The sequence below is a fragment of the Bombus bifarius genome, unplaced genomic scaffold (genome assembly GCF_011952205.1).
Source record: "Bombus bifarius isolate JDL3187 unplaced genomic scaffold, Bbif_JDL3187 scf7180000007975, whole genome shotgun sequence".
NCBI classification, from domain to species: Eukaryota; Metazoa; Arthropoda; class Insecta; order Hymenoptera; family Apidae; genus Bombus; species Bombus bifarius.
The window spans coordinates 953,152-972,651 of record NW_022884361.1 but is presented as its reverse complement, the minus strand read 5'-3'; the positions used below and the strand labels follow the sequence as shown (position 1 = coordinate 972,651).

General features: G+C 28.0%; 4 protein-coding genes across 21 annotated transcripts; 3 read left to right on the top strand and 1 right to left on the bottom strand.

The window, feature by feature from the left end:
- Positions 1–115: 115 nt before the first annotated feature.
- On the top strand, positions 116–8,968 carry LOC117217223 (luc7-like protein 3). Of its 14 annotated transcripts, none has more exons than XM_033464664.1 (9): positions 116–602; positions 707–955; positions 1,036–1,242; positions 1,316–1,477; positions 1,562–1,743; positions 1,823–1,911; positions 1,972–2,058; positions 2,128–2,139; positions 2,196–4,796. In XM_033464664.1, the coding sequence occupies exons 1-7, from the start codon at positions 498–500 to the stop codon at positions 2,043–2,045; spliced, it is 1,068 nt and encodes a 355-aa protein (XP_033320555.1). In that variant the 5' UTR covers positions 116–497; the 3' UTR covers positions 2,046–2,058; positions 2,128–2,139; positions 2,196–4,796. The 14 variants fall into 14 exon arrangements, 6 of the variants coding, with proteins under 6 accessions (XP_033320555.1, XP_033320558.1, XP_033320553.1 ...); XR_004489503.1 differs by lacking the exon at positions 2,128–2,139 and adding an exon at positions 8,826–8,968 and having other exon boundaries at positions 117–602; positions 1,972–2,082; positions 4,156–4,226; XR_004489501.1 differs by adding an exon at positions 8,826–8,968 and having other exon boundaries at positions 117–602; positions 1,972–2,648; positions 4,156–4,226.
- LOC117217225 (mitochondrial glycine transporter-like) lies at positions 4,617–7,769 on the bottom strand. Its single transcript, XM_033464668.1, has 7 exons — positions 7,577–7,769; positions 6,108–6,226; positions 5,944–6,028; positions 5,696–5,875; positions 5,345–5,516; positions 5,009–5,268; positions 4,617–4,932 (listed from the first exon to the last, which is right to left on the bottom strand). Exons 1-7 carry the CDS (start codon positions 7,628–7,630, stop codon positions 4,906–4,908), a joined length of 897 nt encoding a protein of 298 aa, XP_033320559.1. The 5' UTR covers positions 7,631–7,769; the 3' UTR covers positions 4,617–4,905.
- On the top strand, positions 8,831–10,621 carry LOC117217226 (40S ribosomal protein S9). Its single transcript, XM_033464669.1, has 4 exons — positions 8,831–8,965; positions 9,253–9,491; positions 9,682–9,868; positions 10,394–10,621. The coding sequence occupies exons 2-4, from the start codon at positions 9,269–9,271 to the stop codon at positions 10,563–10,565; spliced, it is 582 nt and encodes a 193-aa protein (XP_033320560.1). The 5' UTR covers positions 8,831–8,965; positions 9,253–9,268; the 3' UTR covers positions 10,566–10,621.
- Positions 10,622–11,302: 681 nt separating this feature from the next.
- Positions 11,303–18,186, top strand: LOC117217324 (zinc transporter foi-like). 5 transcript variants are annotated; one of them, XM_033464848.1, is made up of 13 exons: positions 11,303–11,514; positions 11,741–12,008; positions 12,958–13,077; positions 13,162–13,883; positions 14,726–14,790; positions 14,896–15,133; positions 15,215–15,384; positions 15,473–15,661; positions 15,770–15,896; positions 16,001–16,270; positions 16,342–16,518; positions 16,610–16,797; positions 16,863–17,009. In XM_033464848.1, exons 4-13 carry the CDS (start codon positions 13,172–13,174, stop codon positions 17,007–17,009), a joined length of 2,283 nt encoding a protein of 760 aa, XP_033320739.1. In that variant the 5' UTR covers positions 11,303–11,514; positions 11,741–12,008; positions 12,958–13,077; positions 13,162–13,171. The 5 variants fall into 5 exon arrangements, with proteins under 5 accessions (XP_033320739.1, XP_033320740.1, XP_033320738.1 ...); XM_033464849.1 differs by lacking the exon at positions 11,741–12,008; XM_033464847.1 differs by having other exon boundaries at positions 11,303–12,008.
- Positions 18,187–19,500: the final 1,314 nt, after the last annotated feature.

Here is a 19,500-nt window from a genome sequence, read left to right as displayed (position 1 = left end):
AGTAGTAACAAAGATTGTCAGAACGTCATAGCGCAACTTATGTTGCGCTTTATTGTATAGAGTTTCTTTTTTAATTTTTCAGGATACTTGCAATAAATAAATAAAGAACAAACAGCTGAAGGAAATATAAAACAAGTTAGGATTTGTTTAATATACATTGTTTATTGAATTGAACGAGTGAAAATTTGGATTTTCTCTTGTTCGCTTTCACATATGTATATACTTTCTGTAAGTTTCGCCATATTGTTTGCTACACTACCGCCTTCTAAAGTAAAAAGGAGTTCGGGGTTAGAATCAAAGTATTAACACTTCGTTTGATTCACTTAATGTCCCTGTGTGTTTTTCTTGTTCGAGTGACTTTACACAGTTCCATCATTTATTAAATCCTACTCGTAAAGCGCGAACAAACTACGTAGGTTTCATAGTGTTTACATAAAAATTATCGGTATATTTTCGTATACCATTAATAACCGACATTCAATCAAGAATTTTGGAACATGGCTGCTGCTGCTGCTGCTGCTCTGCTCGACGAGCTTATGGGAAGGAATAGAAATGTTCTTCCCAATGAAAAACCCAAAGAACTTAATTGGGAAGATCCTGAGGTAAGTACTCGAAAATGTTGATATTTCAACATAGTTATTTGAAAAGTTGGAGTTTTGAAGTATTGATATTTCGTCATAATTTTCATTCTTATTTTTCATTACAGTTTTGTAAATTGTATTTAGTTAAATTTTGCCCTCATGATTTATTCGTTAATACGAGAGCTGATTTGGGTGCGTGTTCTCGAGTGCATGATGACGAAGCTAGAGAGTTATTCGAAAAAGCTCCTTACTCGTATCGAAAACAACAATACGAGGATGAATTTATTAGATTTTGTCAAAGCATGTTGAATGAAGTTGAAAGAAAAATAATAAAGGGAAAACAACGATTAGCCCTTATTGGAAGAACAGAAGCGGTAAATTAATTTTAAAGATTCATTTTGTAGAGTGCCCTGTGTTTGTAATGATAAAAATCTATAAATTATTATTTATTTAGCCTACCTTGACACCAGCACAAACTCAAAGAAATGAAGAACAAATTGCACTTTTAACTGAAAAAATCAATAAACTAGTAGAAGAAGCAGAGCAAAGTGGAATACAAGGCAATGTGGAACAGGCTCAAGGCCTAATGAGACTATGCGATCAATTAAAAGAAGAACGCGAAACGTTAAGGAAGTCTAATGATAATAGTCATTACAATCAGGTAAATATTATAATACATTGTATAAAGTATCATAATAAAGAACAGTAAAAGCTAAAAATTTCGTTTATCTTAGACTGCTGAATTAGCTGCTGCACAAGAAAAACAGATGGAGGTATGTGATGTATGTGGTGCATTTCTTATTGTTGGTGATGCTCAACAACGAATTGATGATCACCTAATGGGTAAACAACATGTTGGCTATGCTAGGTTAAAGAGCGCACTTCAAGAAATTATGGTAACTCATAACTTTTAAGAAATATATTTTGTATACATTCTCTGATAGCTTGAAATGATAATTACTATAAAAATAACTTTGTAGAGTAAACGTGAAAAAGCCAGAGATGAAAAGGAGCAAAGGAGGGAAGAGGATAGAAAACAAAGAGCACGTGCAAATGAAGAACTTGATAGGCGAAGAAGAGATGATAGGGATAGGGATAGAGAAAGAGATAAACGTCGTAGGCGTGATGATGATAAAGGCAGACATGACTCAGGCAGTCACAGGTATCATAGCTATTCACATGTTAATTTATTACATTAAATTATTAAGGTATGATAATTTCATATTGCTAATTATGTGCAGAAATTCAGGACACAGAAGTAGAAGCAGATCAAGAGACAAACATGACAGACATCGAGATGATGATCACCGACGTCATGCTCGAGATAAAGGTAAATAAATAATGCACCATAGCAAAATTTGAACTATTCAAAAATCCGTTTAACTTTCAGGAAGTCGTGATCATCGAAGCTCGAGTCATCACAACCGGCGTCGCCATCGATCTAGAAGTCGAAGTCACAAGTAACTACTCTTGATTGGTTAGTGAGTGAGAAGTAAGCCAGGTATGCACTAAACAATATATCATACTCGTCTCAATTACTGTACAGGTTCTTTACCAGGTGAGTTTCATTAGATGCACATAATATATACATGATAATTATCTGTAATTTTGAAGAATGGCATAGTCACAGCGAGCCAGTCTCTGGTCCTGCCTATTAATCGGAGAAACACTTGTACTAAATTTCATATGGACCTGTTTGTACAGCGTTTAATTTTCAAAGTGACGAGCTTGCTCTATGTAACGTATTACTGAAAAACGGTGCATCGAGGTAATGTCGAGCAAGGAATAGTAAAAGTTGTTCCCATATGAAAGGTATTTTTATCATGTAGTACTATAGATATTGTCTACAGAGCAAGATAGGAGAAGGTATACCTATGCTTGCTTTGATCGGTATAATGTCTTCATAGGGTAAATCAATTATATAACTTCAACAACTGCATAGCTTTTTTGTCGAAAAGAAATTAGTGGTTTAGTGGAGGAAACAGTGCCTACTTCCGTAGACCTGCCACAACAGTGCCCTGTGTGACTGTGACTATACAATCCTAGCTTCTACTACGCATTTCTGAGGTATTTATATCGGAATGATAATACCAAACATGTCCTTTTATTAGGAAAATTAGACGTTTTCAAAATGGTGATCTTTATTTTGGAGCAATATTTGAGTGCTTAAAGTTATGATAACAAACTCCTGCTCTTACTTTCCTTATACCCTGATTGTAATTTATTGGAGCATATTCAATTTGAAATCAAACAATTATTAATTAGTCAGGGAAAATTTCTGCTATGTACTCAAAGGAACAAGTTTAATCATTATGTTTAAGATAATAAAGCCATAATTTTTTGAAATAATAAAAGATTCATATGTATAGTCCAAAAATATAAAATACGCATATTTAACAGCCATGTGGCTATAATTGATTAATCGATAAATAAGTCCAGATTATAACTTGGTATATAGTTGTATCGTCATCTTTTGAACTCTACTTGTAAAAGTTCGAGAAACATGTATCATATATGATGCATATTCTTCCCTTTGCATGCATTTTTTTCTCCATTATTTTTAGTTCTGAGAGACAGGACATGGCGAAGCTCAGTCAAATTTTCTTAGCAGAAAGTCGTAATTGTTATAGTATCACGGTACAGCGATTTGAAGGTTGATGACAGGTCATGTGGAATGTATCTTATGGTGCTCCGAGGACATCCCCTTTAATCATATCTTGTCTTATTCTTTTATCGTGTCCTTCATTTCGGCTTATAGAAAACTCATACTTTGTGCGCGTACTACATTTGTGTAATTCATATGTAATTCATATTGACTCATGATAAATCATTCACGCATTTAATAATATACTTCCTGGACCACATAGACTAAAAAAAAAATAGAAAGAAAGAAAGAGAAATGGAAGAAACAAAGTATTAAAATAATGGCTCTAAATAAAGGATCGTCTTGTATTGTTACATTGGGATGAAAGGAGTCTTACATGATAAAAGATCCCAATTGTTTCTAATTAAAATTTGTTATCCATCATGATAGGTTTTCATTCCACTCTCATTTCATTTTTATACTGTCATACATCTGATAAATAATTTTATATTGAAGGAAAATTACTAGAAATAAATTTATTAAAACATTATTTCAGCACAGACCTACTCACATGAAAAAGGAGTGAATTTATTAAATAGTATTAAATTTTTATATTAATAAGTATCTTCTAAAAAGGTTAATAATATTTGTTATATAACTTTTGTAATGATAATTAATGTCACTTTTTCGTCTATAAGTTTATCAATACATCAATTATTTTTATTTAAATTTTGTATAATGTATTTGAAAACTTATTCTGTTTATTTCCAATGTCACAAGCAAAGATGATCAGTTTTAATTATGTAATCTGCTTCCTCACACATGTAGCCGACAGAAGTATGATAATTTTTTAAATGTCATGTATTAGGACAAGGTTAACAAATAATATATAAATACGTTATCCTGTGCTATTTGGTAACGACCAAAATTAATATGAGAGAAAAAGATAATAGGATCATAATTTCTAAAAGCTGTGTTGTCTATTTTCAGACAGGAGACATGCCATGGGAATATAACCATTACAACAGGCTCACTTGCACACTGCTTAATATAATATTAAGGTAAAGATTTTGCATAATCTAAAAATTCCAATCATGAATTTTATACACTTGCGTTTAAGTTGATATTTGTCGTGTCGCATACTCTTCAAGCTAATTACGAAAAATCAAAATTCTAAAAATTTAGTAATTAATTACTATTGTCAACATTATAATTTAAAAATTAAAAGCAGATTTATTAGTAATCTATTCGTATCTGATGCAAATGTTACTTTAGGCTACATATAAAAAAAGATATGAAGGTAAATTGTCTATAATTTAAATTGTAATACCTTTAAGATTGTTAATTAAATTTAATAAAACAGTACTACAATGAAAGTATCAGGTTATTTTGGAAAACATGCAAACATTAAAATAGGCAGGAATATAAGCAAAGTAACAGATACTGTACAATTTTTAACATTAAATTATAAAATTTATTAAATAAAAATATATACAGGAATAACACATTATTGAGCGATAGGATATTCTACCTGAATACTGTACATAGTAGTGATATTTGCTATAATACAATTGTCCGCTAGAATCAAATTATCTTTGTACAAAACTAAAATACTGTATATCAAGTGTAAATATTTATATTGGCTGAATGACTTTGGTTCCATCATGCGTAAATTATTGACTTTCTTTAAATTTGATGTCAACAAACACCAACAAATTATATTATTAAATAGAAACAATTTTATTTAAGCCCTATAAAATTTGTAACCTAAAAATAATATATTATTTAATTCGTATGATTTGTCTTGATAATAAAAAAGTGAAAGATTTACAAATTTTGCTACCTCTTCGTATACGGTCCAAGCCATTGCAGTCACTAATGTCCTTCTCAACATTCGTGGAACAATGCCTTTAAAATATCCTAATACACCATATCTTTTATAAATCCTAAAAGCTGCATTACGAACGTCTTTAAATTCATTGGGATATAATTGCATTTTTGTCTTGATTACATCAGCAGGTTGTGTTACAATGGAAGCAAATATTCCTGCTAGTATTCCACAACTAAAATGAATCGGAGCTGACGACTTGGCATAGGGCAAATCTAAAAAGAAATATTAAAAAGATATAATCATATCGTGGATAAATTAGTTTCTAATTTTATTTTGATAAAAATTTACCTGCTTCCGTAAAAATACTTTTTAATTGAGTATAAAACGTGAGATAAATGCCACTATAAGGAGCATCTCTTAATAACGTTGGTATTAACCCTCTTGAAAGACCTCTTACTCCTTCCTGCTTGTAAATTAATCTTAATGCTTCTGCTATGCTATTATATTTATAAACTTCACTCTATGAAAACAATATCAATATTAAATTTTATGATTTCATGTAACTGGTATTAACTGGAATATTCTAGATTATTAATATCAATATTTTTATGTCTAATCATTAAATTTTACTTTCTGCATATTTTTCTTTCTATAGTGTATATATTAAAATATAAATATATTTGTAATAATTACACCTACTTCAAAACGTGTTTTTACTACTGTTATTGGAATTAATAAAACTCCAGACATAGACCTTGCAGTAATACCTAATAGCAAAGCTTCTGTAGATGTGAGTGGATCTTCTAGATGCAATGTGTGCTTTAACCAATGTAATGTTGAAAAATACAATCCAACACCAGGTACAACCCTAGTAATGGTCTGAAAATTTTGTTTAATCAGTAACATTTCTTAAGTCTGTTAAATCTAATAATTGCAAAAATTCTTACTGGAGTTATACCCTTCCAGAGTCCAAACACATTTTCATTTTTTATTATATGAATTACTATGCCTAAAGTACCACTTTTTGGAGTACTAGTACAAGAATAAGCAAATTAAATAATTTTGTATAAATTAATTTAAAAAATGAAACATTATATTATTTTACACTTACTCAAGATGCATATTTACTTTGCTTTGGAGTCTGGTTTTAACAAGATCCAATGGTTGAAATAAAATAGTTGAAAATGTACCAGATAGTGATCCCACAAGAAAAGACTTCAAAACAGGATACTAAAAGAGATATATATAAAAATTTTAATTTTGAAAATGCATTGGAATAAATGATATATTTCTAATTAAATATTTGAGATACTGTGCAAATCTATCTCTATTTATATAATTTAGAAAAATTATATTGAAGATGCGATACAATAGAGTAGTAGATATTAATACATCTCATATGATAACTGTGATTGTAATACACATATGACCTATTATCTTGCATGAGTTTACTCACGTGAGTTATAAACTTCTTTTGAAAGGTCAATATAATTATTATCTATACATACATTACAAGATGATCTCTTTTCATTTTTTTTTTTTTTAATATTTCTTAATTATTTTTTTTAATTGTAAACTATATCTAAAAATAATATGCTGCAGTCTAGATCTATAGACTATGAAAAGATACTTCCTATAAAAAGAATTTATAATATTCAATTCACACAATGTTTGGTACAGATATAAAATTTCTAAATGATGATTAATACATGGCCTGCTTTTATGTCTTACTAAATATTAAAATTTTATTTTGAATATCTTTGAATATTATCAAAATTATAAATCTACTTTTTATAATTGTATAACAGTTACATTTTTATGATAGTCGTAGAATAGATAATTTTTTATTTTCTTTTTCAGCTTATACTTGTATATTTGGGACATCAAACTCGCAAATTCATAATGCAAATGAACACATGAGATACTAAATGGTGGATACTGCTCCACATAAATCATCTCCCATCCAGTACACCTCTTTTTCTAATTAGAGGTATTTTTTATTCAAATATATTAGTACTTTCTTTTTTTATTCAATGTATAGAATAATCTTTATCAAAAAAGGTATAATATATAATATAATATATTTAATAATTAAATAAATAAATTTTATTTAATATATATTTAAACACTAATCATTCCAATATTCTTTTATATTTACATAATATTAAGCATAAAATATTTTATCTAATTTTATTAAAAGATAACTGTTCATATATATACAAACAAAGAAGATACTAAATAAAATTTTTTAAACCCAACAGTAGCTTCAAGTATAACAACGTTTTCCCTTATCAATTTTTGGGATTTTTGTCACTACAATCAATAAAAATTTTATTAATTAAATTTCTTAGAAATTATTTAAAAGAGAAGTTATTGTAAAATGATAAGATTCCAATACTTACAGTTCCAAAAGCTTCCATGATATAAAATCTATCAGAAGTTTAAAAATGAAAAGATTTTAAATTGCAATAAAGTGAACTAGTTCTTGATATAAGACAAAACTGAACAAAAATGTTTTCTTAATGCTTCCTTTACTGTTACAAAGATACTGAGCATGTTGAAAACGTGACTCTTACTTACATCTTCTTTTATCTTTGTCTCACCATGTTCTGGGTCAATAGAATAACCCTGCATATCGACACATGCTCCAGTAAAAAAATCCAAGAATATCAAACTAAAACGTGATTTAAACGTGACTTAATATGAAACGTGACTTATTTCAGTATGTATTTAATCTGAAGATATAAGAATTACAAAATATGTTATTTGTTATATACATTGATTTTAATATCATATGATTTCACACTCTTTACATAAAAAAAACTAAAAATTTCAAAATAATTTAAAAAAAGATAATGATAAAAAGATAAAAAGAATGATTTAAAAATATATACTCTAGTGCAATGACTTTACAAAATTAAGATGACTATCTATTTTAAATAATTTATTGTTCATGTACCATAATATTTCATGATAAAAATAGTGACATATGTATGTATTTGTAGCTGATTAAAGAATTTATAAGTATTAAGTAAAGATTTAGGCATAAAAAAAGAATTTGTTTAGGTTAGAATTAAAAAATTTAAAGATGAAATGCTGATATTTTATAAAATTAAATAGAGCACTTAATTATTCATTTTAAAAATATACCGTACATTTATCGTTACTATATACTGTAAATATAATTATATCATTACTACTGAATGTACTTCGTAATAACTGCACATTTGAAAACAGATAGGTCAGCAGTAATGTAGAATATAAAGTTCTATAAAATTATCGCGAAACCGATAAAAAATTCATTCTTATCAAAGGACTTATTATTTTGAAATAAATTTGTTTGCGATATTGTCGTGGATTTGTTCGTAATTGCATGTGGTCAATGACGTATGTATTGTTTGTTTTAAACTTACATTTCACAACTAAAAAATAACGAAAACAGTTCATTGGTAAATATTTTGTAAGATGTATTTCTCGATATAATAGCGTACAAAAAAATACATGGGATACATGTTTATCATGTTAAACATTGAGACAAGTTATACAAATATAATTAATATATCAAATTTATTATATGAAAAAAACTATCAAATTATAATTAAAAAATATTTAAAAATATTCAGCATTAAAGCGTATTTTTTATTAATACTTTTATTTAAATAAAAATTAATCTTTCTAAAATGAACAAAGTATTTTTTATTCTAAATATGACAGTATGAATAATATAGGCTGGTGTATTATTATTAGAATTATAAATTCTTTTAATTTATATTAAATCTTAATAGTACATACAATATTATTATGTATCGTATAATAAAATATTTCTTAGAAAGCCCGCTACTTGAAACGAACTGGATTTCCTGTTTGTGCGCTGTGTTCGCTTCAGAATTATAATTTGCAGTAGGATGTCGGCCATTTCTACTTCGTATACAGCGTGGTGTGGTCGTTATTCTTACGCAGTCGAGTAAGGTATGCTATTTACTTAGAAGTCTTTTAAAATTTAATTTCTTTCAGTAATAATAACAATTTCTAATATTATCAATATCTAATGTATTTTAAACTATATTAGGTTGAGTTTAAATATCTCTTCGAATTGATTGTTTCTTAACGTTCTTTACACACGTGGTTCGAATAAATTTTATTTTCGTTATCTTATATAGAAGCATAATTTTACAATATTACAATAAATTTATTCATTTAAATATTACATATATTTATGAAATAAAAGAAAATATTTTTTATTAAATATATATTAGGTAACGACTATACAAAATGGTTAACGGACGGATACCCTCAGTTTTTTCAAAAACTTATGTTACTCCAAGGAGACCTTATGAGAAGGCTCGTTTAGATCAAGAATTACGAATTATTGGTGAATATGGTCTTCGTAACAAGCGTGAAGTATGGAGAGTTAAATACACACTAGCAAATATTCGAAAAGCTGCTCGTGAGCTTCTTACTTTGGAAGAAAAGGATCCTAAACGTTTGTTCGAAGGTACTACATAAATTCTTGCTAATATCTTTCATTCAATAAACTTTTTACTAGATTTATATGATGAATTACTTTCTGACACCTCTTGTCTGATCATTTTGATGTTATTTCTTTATTTCTACTGATGAAATCATGCATTTAATGTTTTCTTTGTATACTTTAATTTTTATTTATTAAAGTACGTAATTATCAGGAAATGCTCTTTTGCGTCGTTTGGTAAGAATTGGAGTGCTAGATGAAAGCCGTATGAAACTTGATTATGTTCTTGGCTTGAAAATCGAAGATTTCTTAGAAAGACGACTTCAAACTCAAGTATTCAAATTGGGACTTGCTAAATCTATTCATCATGCCCGTGTGCTTATTCGTCAACGTCATATTAGGTAAATTTCATTAAATAGAATACTTCATATGCCTTAAAAAATGGGCAAGAAATATCTGATTATACACAGATTGTTTCTAATCTTTAAGGCAATAGTAAATTCCAGATTAATCACCAAATAAGGAGTAAATACTTGTTTGGTTTCATAGCTGGAGATAATTTTTAGTTTCTTCTAAGAATGAAACGTGAGAGTAATAGTCTTTTGGCTACTGCAGGTATTCAAACATTCCTGATTGTCCAATGAAAACAATAGAAAAAATGTGATTTTAAATATTGGCTGGGTAGCTATGATACTCGAGAACATGCAGCACTGTGTATTAATATTTTCTTTCAGGCAGGCCACTTGAGTGTTAGGAAACTAGCACTTAACGTCTGTCGCGTACTTACGGATACGTATTCGCGTTAAAAATATATAATTGGTATATTCTTTATATGTTAAATAGAGTCAAATTAATATCTTAAATTATTAAAGATACAAATTATTGGGAAGTAGAAATACGAAACATAACATGTATTCCTATTCCAGAGTGCGCAAACAAGTGGTGAACATTCCATCTTTCATTGTGAGATTGGATTCACAGAAGCACATTGACTTCTCACTAAAATCTCCATTTGGTGGTGGTAGACCTGGTCGTGTCAAGAGGAAGAACTTGCGTAAGGGAAGCGGAGGAGCTGCTCCAGAGGAAGAAGAAGATTAAATCATTTGTTTTGTAATACTTTTAATAAATAAAAGTATTCCTTAAATTTTCAATAATTTCTTAAGTTCTGATTTTTATTTAAGTTCCTACTTCTTTGAGTAATATAAGCTTAGTGTTTAAAAGAACAATATTATCGGCAGAAAATTGTAAGATATTAATAGGAAAATACAGAATTAGTGGGAAAATTATTAAATTCCTACATAATATGGATGAAGAAATAAATAACTTTATGTATTAATATCGTCTAATATATCATTTCAACAATGAAAATCAGTTAAATATTCATGTTTGGTTAATAATTTACAATTAGTACATTTCTATAATTTTATTAATGAACTAAACCATGTACATGTATAATTCTTATCCTATGATTACAAAAATGAATAATCTTATATTAAGTTTAATTGAAGGAAAAATATTTCATTTATTTTCATTTAAACTTATTTTTAAATAAACATATTGAAATAAAACAATCCTGTAAAAAATGTTAGTTTTCAATGTATGCTGCGAGGAAAAAATAAGTTGAATCTGAAATAAGAAGTCCTTGATCAAGAATTTTTATTAGAATAGGTTGGAGGATAGCGCCGCATAGGAACAGTGCTGGCAATATGACCCGTTGAAATTTGAAACCAGTTGAAACGTACGAAGTCGCGAGAGTACCACCTTGAACCAATGATCGCGTAATATCGAAGAATTTTTCGAAGTTTGTCGGTCCTGGCTCGAAGTTCGCCAGTCTACTATGTTCAGAGTATACTTGTTGCACGCGGAGGAGTTGGATCGGTGGTTGGTCGAGGAGGGAAGAAAGGGGACAGAGACAAGAGTAGAAGTAGAAGATTCTTCTTACGTTAACGTAGGACTTCGCGAGCTTTCCGCAAGCTGGTGAGCGCGTCTCGATCAATTAGCATATGCCACTTCCTAGCGGGAATTTTGTTTCACTGATTGAATAAAGGTAATTAGATGACAGTGTGCTATTATAGTGTAATCCAGCGACCGTTCATCTGATATCGTATACTGACAAAAAACAGTCGGGTCTCGAGCCAAAACTTGACACTTCTTTTTTTTTGTATTAAAGCGGGAGACCGCCTTTCTAACCTAAATTCTAAATTCTGTCATGGACAGAATGCGGGGTAGGGTAAGGAGGGCGATAACCATGAATCTCCTTCTCTTTTTGACAGCTAAAAATACGGTTTTTTGAAGGAACGACCGCAACATCGAACACCTTGACTATTTCGGATACGATACGTCGCGCACGCATCCTGACTCGTTCACGTAGTTTTGTCTCATAAAATGCGCGCTTTTTCATCTTTTACTGTATTATGTGTTTTTCTACTCTACAAACTGCGATTAGTTATATTTGTATTGGTTGGTTAACATTTCCATATCGAGTGGGAGCTATCGAGTTGTTGTGCATTCATAATTTTTTTACTTAACATTTAAATGAAAGTGTGTAATTTACGATGGATTAATACACGACTTATAAATGAAAATTGTGTGCTTTGAATTTGTCATTCACTATATACCGCCGTCGATAGAATCAGTTGACAAGATAGCTAAATTATATGTTTTGTGCGCGATTAAAATCTTTTTCTTTCTTATTTACAATTTTAATTTATGTGATAAAAATTATAATTATGTATTTGTAATTTTCATGTGTAGCAAAAAAGTAGATGTATAACGATAATTAAGTAAAATACTCGTTTTTTATTTGATATATTGTAACAATTATTAAAATTTCATTGAGGAGATGATATTAAAGCTTAATTTTAGTCTTTGTTATATCTATTGTTATGAAAATATATTCATTCTTTAGAATGAAATTAATCACTACTTAAGCTTAGATCAATTGCTATTATTGTAGAGCATATTCATTTTGTCAATCTTATCTACAGTATTGATATCTGTAATATACAGAATAATGTGCTGATCAAAATTTAATCTGTATTTTTTATAAATAGAAATAATAATATATTTGTAGTATTCACTTTTGGAAGTTGTAATGCAAGGAACATTGAAAAAGCACTAAATTATTATTGTAACATTTGCAAATTACATTTCAGTGTAAAAAATATATAATTTATATCTATGATTTCATAAGGCAATGATGAATTTGTTTTATTAAATATTAGTACTATAAAAAATTGTAAATTATATTTATCATTTGCATATAGAAAAATTAAATATTAAATAATTATTTTTATTGTTATTCACAATGTTGTTATTTATTCTTCATAATAAAATCTATTAACTTAATTAATCAACTAGTTACATTTTATAATATATTCTGAATTTATAAATGTAATGTATGATTTTCTTCTTTAAACAAATATATGATATATAATCAGTAACATTGTTAGCTGTAATTGGATTCATTATCACTGTGATTGTTGCATAGATAGCTACTTCCTATTTGATGTAATATCTTATTGCCTATACTGTGATGTAATGATTTTTTGAATAGACCATAATGCTGTATAATAGTTTGAATATACTTTAACATTATTTGCTAATAAAGGTTGGTAAATATAAGGTTTCACATATGTACATATACATATAAATTAACTATATTTAAATCAAAATCTTTTATTTCATTTTACAGAATATACAACATGTCACATCATTTTGTCACAGTTTGTGTAGTTTGTGTTTTATGTGCTGCACACACTCCATGTTCAGCACATACTGAATTCTCAACAGCGGGACAAACAACTCATAATTTTGTTAACTCTGAGAAGCAATTAGGACCTAATGAACAATTACAACCATCTTGGTTATTAATAAAATCCAAAGATACACAGCAGAGGGATGTGAGAAAATTAAATTTAAATAATCTAGGTGCTTATAACAATGGTGCTGTTGAATTTTCGAATGTGTTAGATAACAATAGCAGAAGCAAAACTATATTATTGGTACCAATTGCCACAAATGAAATCTATACTAAAAACAAAAACACAGAAATTGTAAAAGTTAACGAAAATGTTGAAATCCCAATAATAGGGGAAGATCCAAACAGCTTAGAAGATATAGAAATATTAGAAAGGCTAGGCCAAATTGAAATTATGCACAATGATGAATTAAATGCAGCACAATCTAACGGAGATCAAAATCCTCTTAACAGGATTAGGGCAAAAAGAAATGTAGATATTATAGATGAAAAATATTTCATTGAAAAGATTTTTGAAGCTTATGGAGATGGTACAAGCATAACAATGGAAGGCTTTGAAAAATTGTTAAAAAAGTTAGGACTATTGAGATTATTAACAGATATATCAAGCGTAGAAAATCATAATACTATTACTAGTCAAAATGAAAATCCACTGGGTAAGTTATTTAATTTATTGATTAAATCATTATTAGGAACATATCTCTTTAATGAATTGAAGAACTTAAATTAATTTAATAATAATTAAAAAAGAATTTATATTTAAGAATTTATTTGAAGATCAGCCTATATTATACATACATGGTATACTACTTTTAATTACCAATTACCAACCTATCAATCATAATAAGAAATAAAGCTACATCTGCTCTTATGTATATATAAGCTGATAATATTTTATCTTTATTCAATATGAGAATCATCTTGATCATAATAATTTAGCTTAACTTAAGAGTTCAAACTCCTTTTCAATTGACCTTGATTCATTAATTCATAGAGTTATTTATTGATTTCATTGGATGCTTATTTACAATTATATTAAAATGTATTCATGATATCTTATGAAATAAATGTATTTAATGCATAATATAAAGCTAGAAAAACATAGTTAAATATTAAAAAGAATCTGTAACATTCATTCTACAGTTATGAATGAATAAACAAAATTTGATAATACTTCTATTGTCTGTACAAGATATCAGTGGTTAAATAATCATATCATGTGTAATGTTATCCTCTATGTAGATAACTGACATTTTTCTATTATCAGTCACATACTATTATAGAAATGTTGTTATTATGAAGACATATATTATAATATTTTTATTATATTTTGTATTATATTATATTGTATTATAATATTTTTCCAATCTGTCTTTTTTGAACACATTTATTATATGAATTATTCATGTTTTTAGATTAAATAATATTATGCAAAACTTTCCAGTATAATTTTTTTTTTCGGTACTATGAATAAATATATAATTTTTTCTTTGTGTAGACAAGTCAAAGAATTTACAAAATAATGGCCTACCAGAATATGAAAATGGAGCTAAAAAGGAACGGGTGAGATAAATTATAACAATTAAGATTACAATCTATCATACAGAAATCAAATAAATTAATATTTTTCTTAAATATTTCTCATAAATGACAATCTCGCTATTTCAGTGCTTAAGTAGTAAAGAATTATTAAGTACTGTTGCAAGAGATATGCCATACAATTTGATCACTAATAATAATTCAACATTACCAAGTTGGCTTTTTGAACGCGTGTGTCCAGCTCTTGTTTACCAACTAGCAGGTGAATCAAGCTCAGAGAGAAATGGATGTATTCGTGTACCAGAGAATTATAAGCCAATAATTAATAAATATCACGGAGAAGACGTTACTCGAAATATGGTTCAAGGTATATAATCAATATAATATCAATTAGAATTTGATATTTTTAAGTATTATAGAATTCTAAATACATGACTTTCTTATTTAGTGTGGGCCTATTCAACAATCAGTATTCTAATAATCAGTCTCTGTGGTTTACTTGGTGTAGCTGTTATACCTTTCATGGGTAAAATTTATTATCATCAATTATTGCAATTTTTAGTTGCACTTGCTGTAGGAACATTGTGTGGTGATGCTCTTATTCATCTTTTACCACATGTAAGATGTTATATAATATAAGTATAATATTTTAACATAAAGAAAATAAATTATATTACTATATAAGAAAGAATTATTCTTCTCTTAGGCAATGATGTCACATCATAATCACGAACATATTCATAATGACCATGTTGAATTAGATTCTAAAGAAGAACACAACATGAATATGTGGAAAGGGCTAGTTGCAATGATGGGTCTTGCATTATTCTTTTTTACGGAGAAAGCTTTAACGATGTTAGCAGAATGGAGGAAACTTCGACAACGTCGCAATAAGGTAAATATTAAGTCTAAAAAGATATTAGGATAAATAAAAATATATAAATTTTTCTAATATATGTATAAAATACATAAACTTTTAAATAAAAACTGTTTGTAATTTTAGCTTCCATCACGTGTTCGAGTAATGAGAGAAACTGATGGACCAAACAGCAATGTTGTTGGAGAGAAACTTTGCAAACACAAATATTCGTCGTATCCATATTGTTATGGTGAAATTAGCACAGATCAAGGTATAATGCCACGATTTAGTCAAGGTTTTAATGAAATATTTAATGCTTTTAATTCTATGTTTTAAAGAATGTTATTTATGGTAAAGAGGATATTTATTATTCAGATAATCATCATAACCGCCAACATAATAACCATGAGAGACCTCCTGTGATTGAGGAGGAAAAACCATTGACGTCTAACTGCAATTCAGTTTCAAAAATTATGACGAATGATGTAGAGAAGAAACCAACTGAAGATTGGAGATTAGAAGATTCAATTGTAAATACTAAGAAAAATACGGATGGTGCAGATATACCTTTAAATGAATCAGAAAGTTATACTGTTATTATACGCGAACATGAAATGAAACATCATGGTCATACTCATTCACATGGTACTATTAAATATATTATCTTATGTCTGATATAATATTTGTTAAACGATATAATTTAAAAATTTGTTTAGGCCACGTTCATTCTGCACCTGAATCTATGTCTAGTGTTGCTTGGATGGTAGTAATGGGTGATGGTTTGCATAATTTCACAGATGGTATGGCTATAGGCGCTGCTTTTTCAGCAAATATAGCAGGTGGCTTTTCCACAGCAATAGCTGTATTTTGTCACGAATTACCTCATGAAATAGGTACATTATACAAACATAACTTATAGTAGTAAATAACTTATTAAATCTTATAAAATATTCAGAATTTTTATCCTCTATTCCTTCATAACAGGAGATTTTGCAGTTTTGTTAAAAGCTGGTATGAGTGCTAAACAGGCTGTTTTTTATAATGTGTTATCTTCCGTACTTTGTTTGTTTGGTATGATATTTGGAGTATTATTAGGGAGCACTCCTGCTATAAGTAGTTGGATATTTGCAGCTGCTGCAGGAATGTTTATATATATAGCATTAGTAGATATGGTGAGTATAATTTTAATTCATTTAATTAATCGTAATTATAATTAAGCATCAAATGTTTTATATAGATTCCAGAATTATCTTCAAGTCACTCTGTGGAGCGTAGTTCTCAATGGCAATGTATTTTACAAGCGTTAGGGCTATCGTGTGGCCTTGGAATAATGTTAATTATAGCGCTCTATGAACACGATCTTAAAAATATATTCAGTGATTAAATTTACAAAGACTGACAAGTTTTTTGAACAATGGTAAGCTTGCAGTACTTTCTAGAACTATATTTACAGTCAACAATTAAGTCAATAAAGCTTTGACTGCCCATTCTTACCGAAACAATATTTACTGTTACTATAATATAAACAATTTACTTTTTCTCCTTCTCACATTTAGCATAAGATTTCTTATTGATAGCAACATAGTTTGTTATTAAAAACTTAAGAAGGTACTATAATGGAATAAATGTTTTACAATATTAAGAGTATTCGGTGCACAAGAACAAATGAGCTAAACAACTTGAAGAAAGTTAGGTAATTCAAATGCAACGACAATATTTGAAGTATGCTTATTAAAAATTATATTTGAGATATTGCGTTCTTTGAAAACAATAAAAACAGTGAGGATTCAAGCTAAAAGTTGAACATTTTGCAATTTATTTGATAAATTATTATAAAGATAGGTAATTGTAATCAATTTTTAACAGATAATTTTTTATATTTTATTACTAAAATCACATAAATTTATGAAAATGCCATGCAGTTCTTTATTTTAAGTCTATTAATTGTAAATGATGATTGGCTTACATCGTAAAAAATGAGAGATGTAATGTTCTAGTTAATATAAAAAAAATTGTGTACAAAAATTGAATAGCTATTACTTCATTGACATTTATTTTAATTAAAATATTTTTAGTTTAATGTACCCGATTCTCTATAAACAATATGAACATTTTCATCCTATATTTAGGTGAGATATGTGTCAGTATGTATATGTATTGACTGTTGTAACAATTATAATTAAAATCTATATTATTTCCTTAGTTATCAGACACCTAGCATTTACATGATATGTATGTGTTTTACAATTATCATTGTATCAGTACCCAAGTTTAATTGTGATATATTTAATAATTGCATTCTTTATTTTGATATAATAATTTAGATAAATACAGCTTCAGATAAATACTTTGTAATTGAATCAATGTTATACGTAATTCTATCATGAATGTATTATTATAAAAGTTAACAAAGTGCTCTATATGCTTTATGATAATTTTAAGCTAAAATAGATATATATTAGTTGAATTATAAGATCAGAAAAAAAAGCAGTGTTATCAAGTCATTTATTATTAAATTATGGAAAATTAGACACCTTGATCATAAATGCATTTTAAACTAGTATGAAAATGTTTATTTTTTGAATCTTTGGTGCTTATTTCTTTCAAATTGTTTTGTAGTAATTATTCTGCATTTGCACAAAGTTCTAAATATCATACAATACTATCAAGAAAGTGCATATACAGGATGGTTGGTAACTGGTCATACAAGCGAAAAGGGGGTGATTCTACGCGAAAAAAGAAGTTGAAAATATAGAATAAAAATTTTTTTATTTTTTTTAATTTTTCCATTGAGACAACGATCTACAGTGAGATCCGTTATAACGTACCGCACGCGTACCGAGCGAAAATTCAAAGTCGATTTTCTCGAAAACAAAGCCTCAAGCGAAAAATTTTTATTCTATATTTTCGACTTCTTTTTTCGCGTAGAGTCATCTTCTTTCCGCTTGTACCACCAGTTACCAACCACCCTGTATATAAGTTTGTGTTTTAGTAACTAACTACCAAATAAGATGATTACTGATAATGTCACAGAGTACATATTCTAGTTTTATGTAACTATAGATACACTTATACACAAAGTAAATTCATCAAGTATGGACACAGATAAACTGAGGCGGTAAATCACTATTCATAATTGGGTATATTAAAAATTTTAAATACTCATACTGCCACAGTAATTATCAATTGTTGAATTGGTAATTACAATTATATGTACATATCTGCATGTCTTAAGATAATACACAATTAAAATTTCTGAGCTAAATATTTTTAGCTGTACTTACATAAGAAAATACAACCATTATTTACGATTGTAAAAAAAACTGAAACATCTTCAATTTTCTAAAACTGCGTTTTAAACAAAATTTGTTTGCAATTATTTCTATACAGTGCATTTATTGTTGTAATGAAGTGGAACATTCATTTTCAAAACATATATTGTGCACTTTTTTATTACTTAAAAAATTTACTATTTAAACAACCAAATTAGGGTAAAACCTCATCTACTTATTGTAAGTTACATTTATTTTGTTTGTATGTTAATGATTAATACCATGATCAATAACTATGTATTTTTTTACAGAAAATGTAAAAATTGAAAAAAAGTGTTATATTCTTGTAAGCAAAATACTTTCTTACATTATATCTTATATTAATACTAATGTATTTAACTAAATGATTTGCGCTTTTTGTAAAAATTTAAATGGAAAGCATAAACGTTAGTTTTTGGAAAAATGTTCATATATTACTCTATCCTATGGAAGATTTTAATTTCTCTTACATATAAGTGGAAATAGTAAATTTGTTGCTTTGTACTAAAAATAGAATATTTCATTGTTTTGAGCTCATTGTTTTTCTAAGCAAATTTGTTCTTA